Source organism: Nilaparvata lugens, chromosome 4, assembly GCF_014356525.2.
Source record: "Nilaparvata lugens isolate BPH chromosome 4, ASM1435652v1, whole genome shotgun sequence".
NCBI lineage: Eukaryota > Metazoa > Arthropoda > Insecta > Hemiptera > Delphacidae > Nilaparvata > Nilaparvata lugens.
The window spans coordinates 58,763,034-58,778,417 of record NC_052507.1 but is presented as its reverse complement, the minus strand read 5'-3'; the positions used below and the strand labels follow the sequence as shown (position 1 = coordinate 58,778,417).

At 35.0% G+C, this 15,384-nt stretch overlaps 1 protein-coding gene across 1 annotated transcript in view; it reads left to right on the top strand.

Annotated features, from left to right (window-relative positions):
- LOC111062474 (neuroendocrine convertase 2) overlaps window positions 1-15,384 on the top strand; it is a 123,652-nt gene that overhangs the window by 23,663 nt on the left and 84,605 nt on the right. The window contains exon 2 of the mRNA XM_039425984.1: window positions 9,399-9,503. Within this exon, the coding sequence (XP_039281918.1) occupies window positions 9,399-9,503 (105 nt within the window). The remainder of the gene's footprint in view (window positions 1-9,398; window positions 9,504-15,384) is intronic.

Here is a 15,384-nt window from a genome sequence, read left to right as displayed (position 1 = left end):
AGCTCTATATAAAGGTGCGTACAGATTTACGCGCCGCGAGCATGAGCAATTCACTTTTAATCAGCTGATGCCAAGCTTTTTATATCTGTATCTTACCGTTTCTGTAGAAATCCAGATATAATCAGCTGAGTGATTATAAAGTGAATTGCTCATGTTCGCGGCGCGTATATCTGTACGCACCTTAATTATTAACTTGAATCTAATGGGAATTTCAATGATTGTAAAGAAGATGGAGAACCTCATTATAGTGGTGCTGAAATGAGCAAATAAACTGAAAAAATAACCCAATAATGAGTTTCATTTGTGATTACACTTTTGGTTAAACATTCCAGATGAGCAAAAATATTCATACAATTCGTAAAACATGAAACACCAACATTTTTCTCATTTGAATGAAACATTTCACTCACATTCAAAATGAAAGAGCGAATGGCTCTGTGAGGTTATTTTAGCACATAAATAAGAAAAAACATCCATTTCAACCTGCATTTGACGTATAAAATATGAGCGGTTCTTTTTAAGAAATATGCACTTGTCAGTTTTAGATGAGCATACATGCATGCAATCTGGAGACCCAACATACAAGCAACATAAAACAACTTGCATATGGAGCTCTTGTCAAGGGCTCACATGAGTATGAATGAACATTCCTATGTATGAGTTTTCCGTCGTATTTTCTATATTTTATCTCCTATGTCACTTCCACATTCACGCCATTCTCATATTTTTTTGTTTCACAGCTATTTATCGTCACCTCTATCACTCTTCCCCTTAGTCCTTGAGATCAAGTTTGTCTTTCTCTTTCTCCCTATTTCTGGTATTTTCTCTTTAATAAAAAAGTTCTCCCTGTTTTCTAACTTGAAGTGATTTTTTAATTTTTTTATATATGTTCATAATTCCTTTCTTTCGTGTTCACATCTCTTTGTTGTGTATTATCTCCTTAACTCAAGTCGTGTCTACTACAGACTTTCTTCTGATCTCTTTTAGTACGTTTATCATGCTTTAGCATTCTCATTCTCCGTGTTTCTGTGATTCCTTGTTTCTTATGTTACTCTTCCCTAGAGTTGATGTTTCTTCCCTCGCATTTTCGTATATGAAGTTTTTTATCTGTGATTTGGATAGCTTGTAGATCCTTTAGCTTTTCATGAGTTCTTTCTTGGTAATTTCCTTAACAAGGATTTCAATAGCTTTGGCGTCTAATTTGTAATTTTCTCTCAACAATTGTCAATTCTCTCGCCAATTGTCATCTATCTACGTGTAATTTATTCCATGCTTGTTTTGTTCTAAACCACTTATCTTTAGTAACTACAGTGTGGTAAGTGTCATCAGTATATTGCTTAAAACTGTTCAATTCCTTAATTTGTAGTGAGGGGTCCAGAGTTGAAATGTAAGATATTTCGAACTACTGTTAATTTCAAGTCCAAAATGAATCAAAACCTAACATGTATCACACCTTTCTCATCTTGATTCACACATGACCACTGTATTCGATGTTTTCTACGTATTAAATCGATTAAAAGACTCGATTTTAGTGAACGTTTTTCTCTAGCTTCAATTCGGAACACATTCAAATCCCCGAACTTTTCCTGGCTCTCCACTCGAGCATGAGAAACAGCGTACTTTTAATCAGTACAAGTGCCGCTGCCTAAGCACCAAATTGGGATTAATGTGTGACATTAACAATCCCATCTATTAAAAAACTCGATTTTAGTGAACGTTTTTCTCTAGCTTCAATTCGGAACACATTCAAATCCCCGAACTTTTCCTGGCTCTCCACTCGAGCATGAGAAACAGCGTACTTTTAATCAGTACAAGTGCCGCTGCCTAAGCACCAAATTGGGATTAATGTGTGACATTAACAATCCCGGCTACGAGCCAAGCGTGTTCCAAGTATTAAGAGCTTAGCGCACTCCACTCTGAATCCACAAATACGCACACCACACCACAACAGAGACATTCAGAGTTCTGAACATTTCAGAGTTCTACAACCAACTTGAACTCCTCAAATTGACACAAATTACAGAGTTTCGACATGTGACTTGGGGACAAACTTGACCTCAACTAAACCTGACAGGCTTGACAACCAGGATGAACTTGACAATTGGACAGAACTTGTTCGAGTTGACAGTCAAATACGAGTAGACAATCGAATAAGAGTTGAAAATCGAACTTGAGTTGACAAACGAATTGAAGTCGACTATGAAACGTGGCGTCGAACCTAACACGACTGGAAGTTTTGGAAACCGTAATTGAGTTCAGAGGCCTTGCCTATCAAAACGTGTTTAGTCTATTTGATCGGCTCTTCACATGCTGATGTTTTGGAATTGGAACAGTGTTGGATTCACAATTGAACACGAATTTTATGAGATGAAGTGATGCGTCATATCATAGAAATTGAAATGTTCTAGTTTCATTCAACTGTCAACGAAATCAATATAACGAAATATTTCGTTACCCTGCACAGGGTTACCTTAGCACAGGGTGGGGACTTTTGATATGTTTACCTCCTCACTACCCTAAACTGAACTGCGGGGTCAAAAATTTTCTTCCCAACTTTTCCCTCAATAACCTTTCCTAGACTGGACTTATTCCTCATTAAACGAAAAAAAAATTGGAAATGAGAACAATTTTTCACGAATTTAATGTATACAATAGCCCAGACGAATTGAAGATTTATTTTTCTATTAACACTTTCCTTTACTGATCAAGAACTCATCCTTTAAGAACTCATTGTTTCCTTTAGAACTCATTGGAAGAATATCTCTACTTAACCGTACATTGAATCTGATAATTATAAGAGTTTCAAATACTGTGACCGATGTTTAGTGAAAATATTCCTCCGATGAGTTCTAGATTAGATTAGAATTCTTTATTTATGTATGTTACAATAGTTCTAATGAGACCATTCCTACTAGTTCGGACGAACTTAGCCTCAACGGATTGTAGATGAATTTTATAGTTACGCTTTCCTTCACTGATCAACGTATAAAGGGTTATAAACCAATGTATAAACCATTAGAACTCATTGGAAGAATATCTCTACTGAACCATACATTGAATCTGATAATTATATGTGGAGATTCATCTCAAAGACAATACCAGTAAGGTACATTAATATTACAGTTTTGAAATATCTGATAATATCCTCATTGAGTCTTACATAATTCATTCTGGTTTCCCACGAGGATTCACGAGAGAAGTTCTCTAGTTATTCGAAAAAAACTTTTTTCCCGCGAATAAAAAATTATTTTCCAAGCCAAAGCACAAAATCTCACCTTCTATATCTCGATTCAAACCACTAACAGAATCGTAATGAAACCTTAGTTTGATTGCGAAAATGATCGTCAAACAACGTCTGATCAACTCTGAGAACGAAAAACGTTTTCCCAAGCAAACAATCGAGGTGAAACCTCATTTTCACTTTGGCTCACTCGACCACAGCCCACCTCACACCTTGTGAAGTATCAATAATGTGCGGCTTTTCGTGTTTGCCTCGCAACCCTTGGATATCTGATACGACCGGCTCCGGTGTCAACCTGATAAAAGGGCAGATAACAGATAAAAGAGGTTACTGCGAAGGTCCTCCTCTTCTTATCTCCTCCTTTCGCCTCTTCATATTTTTCTTTTTTCACCGTTGTCTTGTCATCCTTCTCTCTCCACGTGGCTCACCACATCTCTATTCTCACAAAGTGCGTTATTGTTACGTCACGAAGCCGCCATTTCGATTCTTTCTCTCCAGCTATCGGTTTAGTGAGCTCTTTAAGTTGTGCTCGTCCTACTCAAACACATCTCACGTATATTGCAGTTGTGGAATAGGTTTGGTTGTGGCGAATCGGGCTATCTTTGAACGGGTTATCTATGTGAAACTGAATAGCATATGTAAATAATGAATATGATAATCATTTTTTGTCAACGAATATTCATCCATTATAAACTTGATTTCGGCGAGAACTTCTTTCTGATATTACAAAAGTCATCATAGCTGTTATCCACAGTATCTTACTTCAACTGAAGTTTACCAACTCGGAACCTTCAAATTTATTAAGTAATAATCATCCAAGGAATGAAAAATTGTTAATTGTGCAAAATATAATAGAATAATATTATTAGTTTCAACAAAGCTGTTGTGTATTTTACACAGTTGGCTCATGATGCAATAATCGCAATATCTTATTTGATTGATAATATCACAGATTGTGATATGTATTCAATTTACACATATGACAGCTGCTCAGTAATTCAGAACCTTAAAATGTTTGTTTTTTCTGAACTAAACTAAGAATTATTAACATGATCCATTACATGAGTTAACAATCCCATCAACAGATCTGAACGATAGTTAATATACATTTCTTGGAATGTCAGATTCAAGCAAATTAAGAAAATATTGGTGAGATGAACTGTCTGTTCATAGAGCGCCTCCTGTATTGGTGGATATCTATTCCCACTCTGACTGAGGGATCTACGTCACTTAACGTCATCCAATCAAGTCCGAGCACATTTCAGCTCCTTAGTACGAGGCCACGCCCCCAACGGAGTCTCATTGGTTGGTGACATTACTTCATCATATACACTCCATCTTGTGGGACTCAACATCAATGGTATATTGAGATCCATGTGTTTATTAAAATAAATGACCACGAGTAGCTACGAGAAGGCTATCTTGATAGCCTTATTATTATTCTAACTTATATCAGAGAAAGAATTTTTGAAATTCAATAAGAGTTAGAATTGAACGTTCTCAATAGGTACAACAATATCATGATTCTTGAAAATGGATTACTGAGACGAACCCCTTGACCGAACACTTCCGGGGATTTCGAAAATTTCTCTCATCAAATATTGAAAATTGAGATGAATATTATGGAAACGTCATGTCATATTTCCCATTAGTATTTTGTGAGATCGAAATTCAATTAAAATTCATTATTCATTCTCATCAATTAAATTTGGAGCGATTCATTAGGATCTATACGGTATTGGTACAATCTGCAGCCTGAAACTAGATAGTATTTTTCAGAGTTTATCCATCAATGATGAAAATACTTAATATTATAGAATGATTAAGAATGCGAAACAGGCTCAGACCTTACTATTTCATATCCGACTTCTGATTGAAAAGTAATCCATAACACTTAATCATGTTTTATCAAGTAATAACCATGTATATTAGTTATATTAGTAAGAAATTTTTCTTACTGTTAATTGTAACTTCTAGGGCTACCTAATATTCTTTATGATTGAATCAACTAGTATATTTATTCTTCTCCCTATTATAATAATAATTTCTATTTTCATTGAGATATATACAAAAGAGCAAGAAAAAGTATATACAAATAATATCAATTACACTGTATAAATAGTTAAGTGATACAAAAGTCTGTACACAGCTAATGTCGTGAAAAAACTGAATATCACTTCTGCACACACAAACATCTGAAAGGAAATAATTAGGTACTCCCCAAGCAAAAAAAATATGGGAGTCCCAGCACAAAAAAATTAAACCACAAACACTTTTAAGATTAATTGTATATGAACAAAAAGATAATAAACTGAGGTGAACTTATGTATTGTTCTCATTGATTATTATATGTTTGATAAAATTTAATTTCTATTCATAGCTTTTGAACAGTTATTTTTATCTATTTCCAAAAGATTTAAATTTTTTCCCCACAATATTCAGTTTTATTTTGTACTGAAATCCTAGTATATCTCCATCATACGGAAATCTCTATCTCTGGATAATACCCTAGCCTAGTAACTATCGATTTCAGTGGAGAACGTTTGTCAAGTGCTTTGGAGATAAAAATTTTCGAATCTCTACAATGTGTGTGGGAAGGTATCAATGGGATTATATCGTTCGATTTTTTATCATCGATACATGACGACTGAACAATCCATAAACCCTGAACGGTGGAGCATGACTGAATTGAGCTCGAAAATCCCTCAAATCTGGATCTAGTGATATGCTAATATAATTAACGTATCATTGAAACGTGGCTGCGAGCGAAGCTGGAACGTGATATTCAGTAAACAATGGCTATTCCGCTGATCTTTCTGAGTACTTCAATTCTCTTTAAATCTGCACATTTTTACCCATGTTGATAATTAATTCTGTTTCCCGATTTTTTATTCCTCTTTATATTACTCTGATCTCTCCTGATCAGTTATCGAACTCTTTCTCAACCTTTCATTCCACTTCTTTTCCAATTATCTTGACATTTACTCTTCACTATTTTTTGACTCCCCATTCTTTCTCATAATTGATTTTTTCTTCCTTATATTCACTATCCTTCTCACATTATCTCTTCTCACCATCTTCGCAAATTATTTAGGCCCGGCTTACGAGCTCGGGATTTGGCTAAGTTCTCGACTTTAAACAGCTGGAGTCAGAAAAGTGGCTTTCCGAAACGGGGTGTAGTCGCAGTCATTGTCATAGTCACGTTTGAATTAAATTTCAAAAAACTAGAAAATTAAACACAAAATAAGCTAGTAGTTCTGTGAACAGTGGACCTCGCGCAGTTATAAACCGCAGCCTCCTCTTATACTGTTCATCAAAGTAAATCCTGTCTGTATGTCGTGTCGGCGAGATATTGGTGTGAAAGCGGATAATGGCTGTTCGGGTTGGTGTATCAAAAATGTTAACATCAAAAGCTAATCTCCTTTCAAGACATACCGGCAACAGGACAGCCGGAGTGCAAAGCAGAGAATGTTCGAGAGACAATTTTATTTTAGTTATTAATTGCATGCTCTATGGCACGCAATCAATAATTCATTTAATAGTGCATAAAAATTGCATTCAATGAGGCATTAGTATACACAGCTGCTATTTTTTACCAAGTTACATTGAGATATTGAATTGCATGCGTCATGGCATGCAATTTATAATCTTTCAACAGCTGATTTATGATGAATAATATTTCTATAGTCTGATTTTTACTCTAATATTGGCGTATGGAGGAGGCTAGTTTTTCCTTTTATATTATCCTTTAAATGCAAAATTTCAAAAAAACCTTGTATATACGTCGATGAGCAATTTAAAAAGGAACATACCTTTCAAATTTTATGAAAATCTATTACCGCGTTTCGCCGTAAATGCGCAACGTATAAACATATAAACATTTAAACATCAAGAGAAATGCCAAACCGTCAACTTGAATCTTAGACCTCACTTCGCTCGGTCAAAAAAGAGAAAATAGTGTAAATTTTCAGCTATTTTGAATTATTAGAAAATGTTTAATTTCACTAAGGTAAAACGTTTCCAATTATAGAAATGAGAAAATAAAAACTGCTACTACTGTTATAAAAACTGCGACTACGCCCCGTTTTGGAAAGCTAATTTTCTGACTCCAGCTGTCCAGAACTTAGCTAAATCCCGAGCTCGGAAACCAGCCCTTATAATCATATTATCTTATAATGTCATTTCATCTTCAGCCCATCTCTTTCTTGGAATAAATGATTGTTTCCTTATCAACTCATATCGCTCTATAACAATTATCTTATTCTCTTTTCAACTTTCTCAATTTTGATTGTGATCCTGAATTACTGTTCACTCTATATTAATTACTGTTTCTCTCTATATTTTTCATGTATTCTACATGCATTATTTTACGTACATCATCTTCATCTTTTTCTTGACATTTTACAATTAATTATAACTCTCCTCATTACACTTCCCTATTCCCCCCAAAATATTTATTCTTCTTATTTACTCTTAAATATCACATACCTTTACATTATTTAATTGTTCTCTTTGTCAACTTTCAATCATGCTCACCATCCATTTTTCAAATTTTCATCTCTGGAGTTTCTCTTTTCACCATATTCTTCAATAGTTCTTTCTGCATCTTTTTCCATTCCCTTCGTCACCAATTTTCTTCCCATAAGCATACTTCCCATCACTTCTACAATCATAACTTTGTTACATTATTCTTTCCAAGCTCGAGAGCTTGAAATGTTGAGTGAACCTTTGTCCATTACGAAAATAACGTGTCCGTAGTTTTTTTTTCACGAAATTTGCGTTACTCATTCCATTGCATTCTTTTAGTCGTTTTTAGGTGTTTTAATCCTCAGTTTCTCGTCTTTTTTTTGATGTTTTAATCCTCAGTTTCTCGTACTTAAAGTATCACAGTTCAATTAACTACAAACTACACGGCATTCAACTCAATTCTGTGTTTGAATGTCCACAGGATCATGAACAAATCCACTTTGGTGATTAATTTGTTTGATCTATTTTGCTCTTTGTAATGACTGCATCATTCTAGGGTCCTTGTTGAACAAAATTCTATGGAACTACATACTAGTACGGAATTGTGTTCTTTTTTCAGAGATGAATAATCAGGAATGAGTTGTGGGACATATGTTTGCCAGGGACGGAAAATATCAGAAATATGCGCTTTGATGATGGAGATTAAACTTCCTTGAAATTTATTGAAATAATAATGTGGTTCTTCACCATCATTATCAGGAATGGAGTTTCTGTACGATTGGATTTCGGGCTGAATTTTTAGCTATCATTTTGAATTGCTGTAAGAATCTGGATTCATTTTGAATTCATCCGTTTGAAACAGCTATTGAAGCTCCACCTAATATTTAGATATTTTTCAAGTTATGAATGAATACACTGTAGGTGTGAATGTATGATATACTCACAAATTAATCTATAACTGTGATTAATGATACTGCTTGACGGTATTGCTCGATGATAATGTATTATCAGTGTTTCAATGTATATTTTGTTTGAAATTTTGGTTAAATTATGGAGAGCTTTAATTTTTTATGGTATTCTCGTTTGTTTTCCGGGACCTATTCAGTCTAATTGCTTCTCTTCTCTATATGATATTATACCATAGAGCATAAGATAGTATGGATAATTCCATGGTATATAGGGCGTTCATGTCGCAAATTTCAATGTTAACTCAAGCTAATAGTCCACGTATTCCTTGCCCGTGGAGCTGTGTGACGCTGGTAGTCTCTTATATTGTGCCGTTCATACACTTTCACCCGGCCAACACGGTAAAAATCGACAATAATTGTTGACAGTAATCCACAATAATCGGCTTGAGTTAACAGTAGAAGTTACGATATAAACGCTCTATACCATGGAATATCTATTGAGGCTATTGTTCCTCCATGATATCTATTGACCTGACCAATAATTGAAGTACGTATTTTATTTAGAAGCAAACTAATTGTGAATTACACTCTACAGTATCTTTGTTTTGTTTGATGTTCTTTCAGTTTTATACGTTTTTCTTCTGATACTGAGAGTACTTTTTGCGTGTTCGTTTTCGTCTTGTTTTGTGTTCTCTCATACTAGTGTATTTTTCGTGTGTTTGCATGAAATTGAAATACATAATTCCAACTGAAATATGATGGATTATGTTTGTTTATTGCAGGTTCTGGGTTCGCAGAATGAGTTCCATTTCGTGCACAGAGCACTTCCTCACGCTAGAACCCGGAGGAGTATTCCGCACATGCGCAAACTCAAAGTCGATCCACAGGTAAGTCAAAGTAACTCACTTTAAATAAATGAATAAATCTTATCTCCATCAAAATACAAACAAGCAATGAAATTAATCACTAGCTAACTCATCTCTATTTCGAATTCAATGAATCTACTACAGTAGAACTCCAATTATTCGAACTCCGACTATCCGAATCGACGATTATCCGAATCACTTTCAGAAAAACATTTGTCCAAAAAAAGTCTAAGTGCGCTATTATTCTTCCCCCCGCGAAGCCAGTGTTTGCGTGTTCTCTCACTATTGTCCTCACATTGTAGTAAAACATGTTAAAATATCATGTTTCTTTCATTTAATTCGATAAAAAAATAGTGCAATATCAAAACGTAGTTTTTTTTCTGTCCAATGTCAATTTTTTTGAAAAAACTCCGATTATCCGAATGGGTCCCGGTGTACCCATTAATTCGGATAATTGGAGTTCTACTGTATATTGAAATAGGATCTGTCATTCAAGAAAGTTTGGTGAAGAGTATGAATATTTGGGGTTTAATCATATTTCATACATCAATATTTCCGATTCCAGGTTCATGAAAATTTCAAAAATTCCATGCAAAATGAAATTTACTCAAAAGTTAAATTTGTCAGCAAGGCCAGATCTTCCAACATGTCGTGTCGAATAGTGTGAGAAGGATAATTGAATAAATATTAGTTGAATAATATTATCAATGAAATGCATAAAATTAATATGGGAGCAATTTGGTTTCGTAGTCATACTAATAAAGCTATCGATTACATAAGTTGAGCTCCATGCCCTGCTACTCCCTTAGAAGGATGAGCCGGACTCCTGTAAGTACCTTTATCGAGTTTAAAAACGCTTTCTAGTTATTTAAAACCTACCTTGAGCATTCATTTCTCGTCATCATCTGTCTAGAGCACAAGTCTAGAGCTCATGTGGGCATAATCCTCATAAAAAGAATAAATAATAGGCCACACTTATCTGTTCAGGTGCTTACAGACTTTTGCGCCAGGAACACGCGCACTTTGAATCAGCTGATTATATCTGTATCTTACTGCTTCTGTACAAAATACAGATATAATAATCATAGCATCAGTTGATAAAAAGTAAAATGCACGTGATCTTGGCGCAAAAGTCTGTAAGCACCTCTCAATAAATTATGCTCACTTGATGATACGTGTTGAACAAGGTACCTAGAATACAAGGTACTGGCCACGCGCATCTCGATATTTTAAGGATCAGTCAGTTGATTGGTGTGACGTCATTGGTGCTCTGAATATCTTTTCTTCCTATCTTTTCAATGTTAAATTGTGTAACTTTGTAAGACTTTTTCTCAAAAGGTAAATAACTTTCAAGTCCCATCGACATTTCTACGATTCTTACAATATTTATCTTCAATTTTTCTAGAAATTTAATACTTTTGGACTGCTGGATCTTTCAAAATGATCGATTTTGTAAGAGCCTGTACATCGAATACCTGTTGCTCTCTTATTGAAAATTAACATGCTTTCCCAGGCTCTTTTGTAATTCAAATTCTCATTGTTAATGAATTTGATAAATCGATCATTGAATAGGCAATTAAAAACGTGGAAAAATTGATTGTACTATAATATTATTTCTCTAACAATCCTTCATCTTGTCTGTGTACTGTATATTATATGTAGAATCAATAGAACATCTTGCCTGATCCCTTAGGAGGATTTTATTCAGGAAAATTATGGCTTTCACATACTTGATCAAGAAATAGTTTTCTGGTTGAATCCCTCTAATTGGAAACTACAACAAAATATAAGAGCGAATATATATTAAAGCATAGGCCTACATACCGCGTGGGGAATTCTCAATACTTGAGAATTGTATTGAATACTTGCCTTCGTATTGTGAAACATTATGTTTCTCATCTATTATTTGTAAGAGGAATTCTCAATTGATAGTAGTTGTTCTCCTATTGTGAAACTCTCATTTTTTTTAAAAGCGAAAATCAACTCTTTATGATCCAATAATAATTTAGCCTATTTAATGAAAATGAATCATTCGTTGAAAAGTATACATATGAATATGAATTCATACTATAAGTATCCTACAATATATTCCTTCCAATAAACTTGATAATTCTATAAGACGAGTGATCGGTTGAATGCCTGTTTGAAAGACTACGGAAGGATGACAATCTCTTCAACCAACTCGGAGGGCATTTCTATTCTAGAAATTAAACTCTCATACACTTAAAACAGGATAATGTTTGGTGAATTCCAATTCTTTTCAATCTCTACATTATTCTCCTATAACCGGAGAGATAATAGTTGGGCATATTATAAGATATTTTAAAAGATTGAAATTTATTCAGTTCATAATGCATTTATGATGTGAGTGTTATACTATCACTCCATACTTTCTTTTGTTCCATATTGGGGCTTTCTACCACATAGAGTGTGGATGATGTATATGTGATAACAATTATGTTTCTAGATTGTGCCTTGGTCACTGAGTAGGAGTAATTTTGAATCCAAAGTTCTTTATCAAAAATCCAATTGAAATTCAATTGTTGATCAATACAATTGATTGTTCATAATAAAAAAATCATCAGATTAATAATATAATATCATAAGGAAGGAAAGTGGTGCGCTTACCATCTTCATCCATTGATCATCCACATTCTCCTACCAAATCACTGATAGAATGCCCTGCAATAACAACCTTTATTCTCTGCAACCGCTCTTGATTTCACTTTTATCAAATTAGTATTAGCTTTTCCTTTAAATGTCTTCTGTATTGAGATTGGTATTAGAATCAATTTTGAAAGGATAGATATTGGTTGAGTTTGCAGAAGAATAACACAATGAACAAAGGAAACAGCTCGAATGTGTACAACGTAATAAATAACGAGAAAGTTCAAGATAACTATTAATGTATTCAAGCCAAGCCAAATTATTATGATGATAGAACAGGGATTGAAAAAATATAGGCCTATTATTATCATTCAAAGTATTACTAGGAGAAATAGGCTACATTCAGTACCTTTTTTCAACTTCATAATAATTTTTGGGATATTGAAACTTTGAATAAAAAACGTCCAGTAGAAAACCTATGAAGCCATTCATCTTTCCAAATGTTGCCAAATTGAATCTATTCATTCCTTCTACGAGTATCCCTTCTCGTAGTATCAAATGAGAGTTCTCTATCTCCAAACCGGTATGCCCTTACATTATCGAGCATTCTGGAAAATATGGGAGTTCACAAGTGATGAATTTCTAAAAAAATTGAAGATAAATATCGTATAAATCGAAGGAGATGTCGATGGGACTTGAAAGTTATGTACTTATTTAGAAAAAGACTTACAAAGTTGCTCGAGGAAAATAAAGATAGATATTGTATATGACCGTAGCACACAACTATCACCAGATTAAAGTATGTGGATATGTGTATATCATTTTTTTTTGCACTCCTGAAAGATTAAAGATGTTGAACCGGCAAGATGCTCTAATGATTTTATGTAATATACAGTAGGCTACACAGACAAGATATCAATGATTTTGAGAGAAATAATATTATACTCTAATTAATGTTCTCATGTTTTTAATTCCTTATTCAATGATCGATTTATCAAATTCATTAGCATTGAGTAATTGAATTACAAAAGAGCCAGGGAAAGCATGTTAATTTTCAATAAGAGAGAAACAGGTATTCGATGTGTATGCTCTTACAAAATCGATCATTCTGAAAAATCCCGCCGTCCAAAATTATTGAATTTTCTAAAAAAATGAAGATACAAATATTGTATAAATCGTAGGGAATGTCGCTGGGACTTGAAAGTTATGTACTTTTTGAGAAAAATACTTATAAAGCTGCTCAATTCACCATTGAAAAGATGGGACGAATAAACTTTTAGAGCACAAATGAAGTCACATCGACCTGCTGGTTTGGATTTGTTACCGCATCTTTTCGTGGCCACTAACTTGTATTCTAGGTACATTGGTGTTGAATACTCATCAGTTTATTGGCAATCGACAAATGAATCATCTGTCTATACATCTATCTATCGATTCGTTTAGTTTTCCATTGATAGATTCAATTGCACTCTATCATTATCAATATTATCACAACCATCTAAAACCCAACACTCTTATTCATACTCATAGGTTTATGTACGATTACATTTCTGGATTCAGTGTATCTATGGTTGAGGATGAGTCCCCTCGTAGGAATGGATCATTTTTTATAGCATATCCAAGTGGTTCCACTGCATTGCATTACAAATAATTCAAATCCGCTCTCCCGAAAGTCCGCTCCAAGGGCCACACATTCATGAACAAAATTCGAGTGGAATATATTGCCAAGGATAACAAGCGCCGTATACGAGTATGCCATACGGTTGATACAACAAAACTCAGAAGAAAGGTGGACAAGTGAAAGGAAACATGGTGGAAGAAGAAGGAGGGGGAGGAGGAGAAGAAGGAAAAGAAGAAGTAGAAGGAGAAGAAGAATAACGAGAAGAAAGAGAAGAAGAAGACGAAGGAGTAGAACCAAGTGCAGCAGGCCACTCGATGTTTGCAGGCTACCTTCAAAGAGAGAGCCGAGACTTTTCAGAGAGTTTCGCCAGAGGCAAAGTTTGTGAATGGAACGCCAAGCGACGAGTGGAAGTTTTGTGGATGAAAACCAACTCAGGTTAGAAGTGGAAACTTGTGGAGGAGGCTGAGGAGGTGAGGGTTGAAGAAGGTGGGACAGCTGGATGATGATGAGGAGGAGTAGAAGCAAGAGGTGGGGAATGAAGGTTGCAGATGGAATAGGAGGAGGTAGGGTGAGAGAGAGGATTGTAGTGGGAGGAAGAGTGAGAGTTAGCCTAAGGGGTAGTGTTGGGTTGAAGCTGTGGAGGAGTTGAAGAGGGGGAGGGGATGGAGGAGACTTGGAAAAAGGAGGAAGAGGAGGTTGTGATGAGGAGGAGGTGATGGAGAAGGCTGCTGTGCACAAAAGTGACGTTCCATTACATGTTAGCAGACCCGACAGCAGACGTCTCTCCACTGTGACGTAGCAGGCTGGCTTTTTCCACTTCAATTAAGGATAGTGTGGTGCTTCAAATACGGTGGAAACTGGATAGGAAGGAGGAAGAGAGGTGGTCAAAAATGTGGAAGTGAAGGAATGAAAGGTAGGAGGGGGAAGAGGAGCATGAGAGGTGATAGAAGAAGAGGGGAAATGTGGAATGATGTAGTGATTGAGGAGAAAAAATAGAAGGAGAAGAAAGCTAAGAGAAAAATTCGGTGGTAAAGAAGAGAGAGAGAGACAGAGAGAGAGAAAGAGAGAGAGAGTTAGGGAGATAGAGATAGAGGCGTAAAGAGAAGAAGAAGAAAATGATCAAGGTCTGTAGAAGAAGTTGGTTTAGTGGATAGAGAATAAAAAATATGGAAATTGAATTCTCCTTTCAAAATTTTTGAGTGTGAAGAACTGGTGGAAATCATATTGGCTGAAATATCCGGAGGCACAGGGAAAATAGATAGAAGAAGATGAAGGAGTCTATTAGAAGTTGGGGGACGAAGGATGTAGTTGTGGAAGAAGAAGATGGAGAATGAAATCTCCAAGAGTAGGATAGGAGGGAATGAAATAACAAGCTATAGTATATAAACATAGACGAAACAAATTGAGAGAGAGAAGGTGTATGATTGTACATAAGGAAGTTGAAGGATGAAGCGTCTTAGAATGAGAGACGTAATCTAATTGGATAAAAGAGTGGAAGGGGAAGTGAGTAGAATTTGGGAATGTATAAAATGGAAGTGAGAATGATAATTATTATAAAGAGGTCAATAAGATACTGACCATGCAAAACAGAGAATGATTTATCAAAAATATAGAATAGATATTATAGATATATTGGGATTTTATAATATAGAATAGGTAAATTGAAGGAAGAAG